The sequence below is a fragment of the Atta colombica genome, unplaced genomic scaffold (genome assembly GCF_001594045.1).
Source record: "Atta colombica isolate Treedump-2 unplaced genomic scaffold, Acol1.0 scaffold205, whole genome shotgun sequence".
NCBI classification, from domain to species: Eukaryota; Metazoa; Arthropoda; class Insecta; order Hymenoptera; family Formicidae; genus Atta; species Atta colombica.
The window spans coordinates 2337056-2345430 of NW_017259300.1; the positions used below are offsets into that span (position 1 = coordinate 2337056).

General features: G+C 29.6%; 2 protein-coding genes across 2 annotated transcripts in view; one reads left to right on the top strand and one right to left on the bottom strand.

The window, feature by feature from the left end:
* The window catches only part of LOC108687393 (vacuolar protein sorting-associated protein 13B), a 15660-nt gene extending 13765 nt beyond the window's left edge, over window positions 1-1895 (top strand). Inside the window, 6 exon segments of the mRNA XM_018193138.1 lie at window positions 1-399; window positions 485-661; window positions 738-908; window positions 980-1173; window positions 1250-1591; window positions 1665-1895. The exon segment at window positions 1-399 is cut by the window's left edge and continues 7 nt beyond it. Of these exon segments, the coding sequence (XP_018048627.1) occupies window positions 1-399; window positions 485-661; window positions 738-908; window positions 980-1173; window positions 1250-1591; window positions 1665-1895 (1514 nt within the window).
* Window positions 1896-3903: 2008 nt separating this feature from the next.
* On the bottom strand, window positions 3904-5848 carry LOC108687347 (RING finger protein 37). The gene is made up of 2 exons (XM_018193056.1): window positions 5140-5848; window positions 3904-4750 (listed from the first exon to the last, which is right to left on the bottom strand). The coding sequence occupies exons 1-2, from the start codon at window positions 5784-5786 to the stop codon at window positions 3904-3906; spliced, it is 1494 nt and encodes a 497-aa protein (XP_018048545.1). The 5' UTR covers window positions 5787-5848.
* Between the last annotated feature and the right edge of the window lie 2527 nt (window positions 5849-8375).

Sequence of the window (8375 nt, forward strand, 5' to 3'; positions counted from 1 at the left end):
AGGAATATCGCATGAAGATTGCACCTATTAGTGCATACATTGAGGACACATACATAACGCAATTACTAGATTACGCGACTTCGATGATACCACCGCGACTGGTTCTGGGTGATAATCTTAAAAAGATGCAAACAATAGCTGCGTTAAACGCAATGTACATACCAGAATATATCATGATCGATTCAAAAATCTTAAGCAAACCACTAAGATTGCAAAATTTCGTAATAGAACCGCTATCAATTTTATTGAGTGTTCACACTTCTATGCGACTCTACGTTGCTTTAGATCATTCCCCACTGTACTTCGGTACCTTCGAAAGGAAGAATCTGCTGACAACTCCTTACAGACTTGGCAATGCACTTACCATGCATTATTTATCTGGCGCTATATTCGGAGCAGGTTGATATATTACCTATACATAAAATATTTTATATACATTATTAATTTGATATAATAACAGAGTAATGACTTATCCATTTATTAGGTTGGGTAGTTGGATCATTAGAAATACTTGGATCACCAGGAGGTTTGGCGCAAGCACTTGGATCCGGTCTTAGAGACTTTGTTTCACTACCATTTCAAGGACTATTACAAGGTCCATGGGGTTTTATCGTTGGAATTACACACGGATCAGCCAGTCTAATGAAACATGTTACAGCAGGTATGCAAACTATTAATATTTATTTTGTTGTTCCGAATATTTAATAGATAATTCATATTTCGACTTATGTACACAGGTACTGTAAATTCCGTAACGAAATTGGCATCTAGTGTCGCACGGAATTTGGATCGTCTAACATTGGATGAGGAACATCTTCAGCGACAAGAAGAGTCGCGCAGAATGCGTCCTCAAGGCATGGCACAAGGACTTTATCAAGGTTTAACTGGTCTTGGAATGAGTCTGCTTGGTTGGTAATTACTTAAAAAATATTTTTCAATTAAACAGAATATAATAACTAATTGTTGATTGTTAATAAAGCGGCTGTGGCGGGCTTGGCACATCATCCTTTGCAGCAAGTGTGGTCAGGTGAAGCGACAACCAAAAGTTTAGTCACTGGAGTTGGACTCGGTTTGGTTGGTGTCGTTACTAAACCATTGAGCGGTGCCGCGGAGTTGGTTGCTCTTACAGGTCAAGGATTACTGCAAGGAGCTGGATGGAATTCATTGCCCACGGTAATAGATGTATTCTAATTTCTACAGTCTTCTAATTACACATTTTACTTTCATAATGATTTTCTTATATTTTTAGCCACGTCAAAGACCAATTGTACAGTATACTACTGGCAATAATAGCACATCTGTACGGTATACCTGGCGCTTGTCACCTTTACTCGATCACAGTCACGACAGCATCCTTCACGTAACGAGTGCAGACTACGTGATTCATCAAGGCAGTAATCGCGCAGTGACGCTCGTCCTCACGCGACAAGCTTTATTACTCGTTAACATGGCGGAGGACAGTGTAGAACGAATATTTTCGCTCAAAGAACTAACAAGTGTTGATCATATCACAGAATCGACGATGTTGTGCTTATATTGTCCACCAACAGCAATACAATTGAGCAGACCATTATCACCGGCTGAACACGAGGTAAGATATTAAATTCACGAACATTAGGTATAAATCACATAAATGTAATATAACATTTTTCTTTTCTTTTAAGATGAATCAAGAAATGAGAGCACGAGTTGAGGAATATGTGCGAACAAGCAGCACTGGTTTAGCCAGTGTATCAACCAATAGCGACAGGCAGTCTGATACCTTTGAGAGAGCATCCCCACATCCAGAACATACACTTACGTTTTATGTTTGTCCAGACACTCGTAATTATTTATTATCGCTGTTCAATGTTGCCAAACGACAAAATCAAGGTTCTGGTTTCACCGTTTTATAATCAAATGTATGTATTCAGATGATTATAATTAAGTGCAATGACTGAGAAAATATTCCAAATATTACTTTATGTCAAAACAAATGCATTCAAACTCAATAGTCTTTTAAATATTGATGTATATCTTTTTAAAATAGCATTTCAAGTTTATGAAGCTTGTAATATTATAATATATACAAACAGTATTATAATTAAAAAGATAAATTAAAAAGAAAGTAATTCCCAAAATTCCCGTGGAAACATAATCAAGATTCCAAAATATTTGTATTTGAATGCCTAGATAGAAGATCCACTTTTATTAAAATATATTCGCACAACTGGCATTTTTATTTTATATAAAAAATATACTATGAATGCTTTATAATATGTGGACCCCCCTTTAGCAGTGGAAGAACAAAAGACAATGAAAAAAAAATAAATAAATATGTGTCTTATTTGACCTTGTTTTGGAGTTATATTATAGTTATTTTTGTGCTGTTATTTAGGATTATTTAGGAGATGCTCGAAACAGTCACGGTTCTGATACTACTGTCTAACAATCGCTTTTTAAGTAAACTTGTATCTCGTATACATTCATGTAATTTTTGATGAAATGTTTTCTTATCTGAAAAATGCCTATTAGAGAAACGATCTGCGTACAGACGTCTTATTTCGAATGAATTACATTCGGCAAGTCCATACATCAAAAGCATGTCTCACATTTTTTTTCTTGTGTCTTGAATTTATATATTCATAATTACTTTCAACTCACGTCAAATTAATAAATTATTAAGTATTCCAGCAGAGAACTGAAATAAATACTCAATGAACAAAATATATGAAATCAATAAGATGAGAAATAGATGTCGAGCATTATTTAATATAAATATAGATAAGTACAGAAGGTAATCATTTTGAGCATCTCCTATGAAGACAAACAGCTGTCCACATTTTACTAAAATATAAAAATAACTATAATTCTAAATTAAAATATGTAAAATTTCTAGCTCGAGATTGCTAAGCAAGAATTCGAAAGTAAAAAACAATATTTATTAGATCTTTAAAAATAAACTAGTTTATTGCAACATACGTTAAGAATTTAACTAGTTTTTTATCTATAAATTAATCAGAAACATTTCGACTATACTAAATACTTTTCAATTCATAATATTCTTAATAATTAAAAATTGGAAAAAATATATAAAAACATATAAAAACACGAAATCATATTACAAGTTGAACATACAATAAATTTGACTTTATATACAATAAAATTACAAAATTGATATATAAATAAAAATTGATGAATGATTTAACGTCATCTTTAATGTCATCTTATTATCAAATGAGTTCAACTATTTCATTGTTGGATGATGAGAAAAAGCAGAATCCAGTTAAAATTTTATTATTAAAGTCATTTTCAAAAAATTAAAATTGTGAAAATCCAAGTCAAAAAATTAAATATAAAGATCCTGTATAAGCTATAAATATGTGCTTAAATATTGATGACTTCATACAATAATTCTAAACTTTAAAACAAGGTTAAACACACTTTATATGATTTTTTTTCATTTCAAATTTATTATATTATATAAATTTAATATATATTATATTTTGTTTAAGCTAAACAAAATATATAAATTATATAAGATATTTATAATAATATTGCTTATTTAAAAAATTCAGGAACGTATAAATTATAAAAACTACCTTTATTTTCAAGTTATCACATATATGAACAATAAAAAAATAAAAATCTTTATATACATTATTTATATATATAATTATATATGTACACATATGATGACAACATAACTTTACATGAATACAAGTTATGTTGTATGTGCCAAAATATTACAAACAATTCTATCACTCGAAATTGTCGTAAATTATATGTAATATTGATCTAACGATTCAATGTATTACAATAATATATTTTGCATATCGTTAACAAAATCTACCATAAAATAAATACTAAAAAACTGAGTTACATTGATTTATATTTACTCTATTCTCTCTCTCTTTTTCTTTGTTATCTATTTAAAATATTGTCATAAATCCGTTCAATCTCGCATGATTTATAAGAAAATCCACAAGATTTACACTGGTTATTTTCAATAGATAATAATATTTTTCTACATATCACGTGTTTACATGGCAGTCTATAAAAAATACTATCATTACAACATTCACATTTGTTAGATATTTTATGTAATTCCACTTTTTCTGGTGTGGTAAAGCGTTTCATGTTGGATAACAGAGTCTTTAAATTGCTATCTAAGAAATTGTCATTAGCCAATTCATCATCCTTATAATTTTGAAAATTGCTATGAGTTAATTTAGAGAAAGTTGAAACATTTGTGAACTGTTTTGGTTTTATTATAGCACTGGCAGTGGATCGTTTGGGCATAACTGCTATAGGCAGTTTATGGCAATATTTTTTTATAGATTGCGAATTATTTGTCTGCTTATATGTATTTGATTTAATATTTTCGGCAATCCTTTTTAAATTTCTATTTAATACACATTTTGGTACTTCAATTATTCTTCTATCTCCTGCTATAGTTGAAGTTGGATCACGGCCTAAGACTCTTGGCATATTCTTGATTTCATTTCGATTGCTGTTGTCCATTAGGAACTTGTCAATCCTTGATTTGAGTGCAGATGCCATGACTGGTCTATGGTCATCATTAAATCTCAAGGCTGTGAATGGATCTGATAACGGTCTACCCCAAATTGCTTCATTTTCTCCATGTTTCTCTAATGTGGTTTGATCTATTATTTGTCCACAAGGTAATATAATTGGCTGAGTCATTATTTCCCAAGTGATAGGATCTAAGAAGCTTTCAGGAATGTCAACGGTTGCATCATTCTTCAGTCTGCATATGAATAAAAAATATTTATATTAATTAATAATTAATATTATGCAACTTATATAATTATATCGCTCATTTGTTTATTAATAATACAAGTCGAAAAACAATATTTCCAGAAAATGAGTTTAAATGTTTTGAATTATTAAAATTTGATAATTTTATTATTAAATTTGATAATTTGATTTTGAAATACAAGTTTGATATAAAAAATGATTGTAATAAAAATTGTGAATAAAAATGTATATTTTTAAAAAATGTTTTTTTTATTTTTTTATTTTTTATTTTTTCCTTACGTTCCCATTCTTTACAAGCAACTAAAAAATTAGAATTTTTGAATTAAATTGTAATAAATGAGCAATATAATTTCTAAATATATATGTATATATGTATACCTGTTATGTATCTCTTTGGTATCTACAGAAGTAGTGTTTACAGCATTTACAGAGGTTTTCAATCCAGTTACAGGCAACATCGAGAAAGCTCGTTGTTCAGCCCATAAAACATGTACACTTGCTATAACATCTTTTCCACAACGTGGAGATACTGTTCCCCATACTTGAACTTTTCCTAATGCTGGTACTGAATTTTCTGTTTTATATATTGTTATACGTAAAACATGAGCGTATTTAGTTGTCACAGGTCCCTTAGAAGCTTTAATACAACATCTCAAGAAATTTGGTGGTGTGGGGATTCCTGTAGAGTCTATGTCACTCGAGTAAAACAACAAACCAGTATCATGGAGACTCAGCCGTCCACTGGACATACAAGTATACGGAGTGTCGTTATCATTGGTATTCCTAAGAGAAAGCTGAAAGCCTGACGACTTCTGTGACCCGACGGATGGCCAAATCAATACATGATTGATAGATATGTTGCAGAGAAACGTAATATCTATATGAATTGGTGGCTTGATGCAGGAGTATGCCAAATATCCTTTATAGGAACCGCTTATCAAATTGGTCACTTCATATCCATCCGTGCTGATAGCACTAGATTTAATTTCTGGACGTAAGCGAGGATCACAAAAATTCAGAAGCATCTTTGATGTAATTATAGATTACTAGTATCTACAATATCATAAAATGCACATTTTCTGTTCAGTTATCATCACAAAAAATCACTGACAGCATTATACGTTTTATTACAAGTTTAACAACACGAATTTTCACACAATGTGGTATGATCAATAAGATTAAATATGATCAAATGTATATATGAATGATTAATTACAACTTTCCTTAGCTTTTCCCATTCCTATTATAATCAATTATAATGGGATATGTATGTTTCTTCTATCCACTATGGTTCTATCTGGCGTGAATCACTAGTAAGTCATCTCTTTGTATCATAAGATAAATAATAAGATAAATTTCTTTCTTCTAAATTTTCTTTCTAACTAATAATAAGATAAATTTCTTTCTTCTAAATTTTCTTTCTAACTAAATTTATCTACGTTAATTGATATTATTAGTATTATATATGTAATTAATTATTAAAAACAGTATTTATTATAACAGAGAAAAACCTGAGAGAGAAAATAAGAATCTTTTTCCTATAACCGCAAAATACCCTCACACACTATCGCCCTCTGAAGAAGTAGATACAAACTACATCCAACAATATTTTTTTATCAACGTTTCTGATGAAAATAAATCGCTGAAATCGTTGAAATCTTTGTTAATTTGATAGATTTTTTATTTTTTATTTATTTCAGCGATTTCAGCAATTTATTTCCAGGAATACCATAAAAAAATAGATATTGTGTAAATTATATATTTAAATTCACAATTATGCAATATGCGAAATTTGTTGAATTCTAAGAGGTCGGTTTCACCAATCCAGTGAAACTTTATTTAATCGGTCGTTAACTGACCAATCGTATTTGTTTAGTAGAATTGACCAATTACGGTTGATAGTTAATCTCGAATTGGGTTAATCGGCATTGGTTATCAACCCTAAGTACTAAGTTAAAATATGATACTAATTGAAATAAAACAGCGATTTGTAATTCCTGTATTTTATATGTCTATAGTTGATATTCATAATCCATTTTTATTTCAAGATTGTCTTAAGTAATGTTTTAAGACGCTAATGCAGCCCTCTGATTGGTTCGTAACACCTTAAAACTGAACTTAAGGTAATCTTGAATATAAGAACTGGATCTCTAATTTAAAAAAAAAATGTATCCCAAATTTATGAAAATACTATATAATATACTGTATACTATAGTATTTCCCTAGACTTTTGTATACGTTTCTTTTCAAGAATAGGGGCCCTGATTATGAATACGAGCCTTTATAAATGTTAATACGACCCTCTGATTGGTTCGTGATATATTAAGATTGTACTTAAGACGGTCTTGAATATGAGAATCGACTATGAATACTACTCTATGATTCTAGGCCAGTATTCAGTCGAGTCTTTATTTCAAGATCATCTTAAATAATGTCTTAAGAATTTTCTGATTGATTGATTTAGACTTAAGACAGTCTTGAATATAAGATCTGACTTCGAATATCGGTCCTAGCGTATATATTTTGTTTCTGATTAGTTAAGTAATGAAGTGCGAATTAAAAATGCGGAATAAGACGTAAATGATTGCAGAATTAAACGATTCAAACAATCACAATATTACGTCTATTTTCTTTTTTTTTGTTAAAAATATTACGTATACATTACGCGGATTTTGTAACAAAGAGTTATTACAAACTATAGTTATCGTGTATTGTAACAATTTGAAATATATATATATCTAAGATACCCATAGCACAGAAAGATTGCAAAAACATTGCAGAATCATTTCACTGAAACATTGCATGGTGGTTGCGAAACGTTGCTGCAAGATTCCAACAATGTTAAGATGTCGCTTTTTGCAATATTGTAATGAAAGCAATATTGCAATGTAATGTATTTGGATAAATTTTTTACGAAAACTCTAAAATGAAAACTATTTTCTGTACATATCTCACTTCAGTTTTTCTACAAATCGCATTTCTAGTGATAAGTACTTTTCAAAAGCAATTTTTTATGATAAAACCATAAAATATTTCAATAAATGTAATATTAATTCTGAAGGATAAATTTATTCCCAAGGATAAAGCATGTATATGTGTACTCCGAGCAAATATTATCAACCACAAATATTATCCACATTAACATAATAATATAATCGCTTGATAAGTTAATCATGAATTAAATTAATTGCAATGATTTTTTTCAATTCGAAACCACTCTGAATCAATTGAAATCGATTAAAAAACGATGACGGTATGAAATACCGTCGACGATTTGTCAATAAAGTTCGGGCGCTGATTTATTTCTACATGCATTAGCCATAAATACATCATCGATCACATAATTAATATTTCGATAAATCGTTTTCAACAGCTTACTTGCTTACTTGCTTATCATCTTATCCGATAATAATGTTGATTGTATCCAAACTCAATATTATATAATCTTTTGATTTCATATTCAAAAAATATAAAATTTAGCTAATGGCCGTCAAATGACCGTCAAATAATAGATTAATAAATTTTTTTATTTGAAATATAAAAATGGATTATATTATATCATAAATATTATATCATAAATTATATTATATCATAAAAACGATTAAACTATTAAA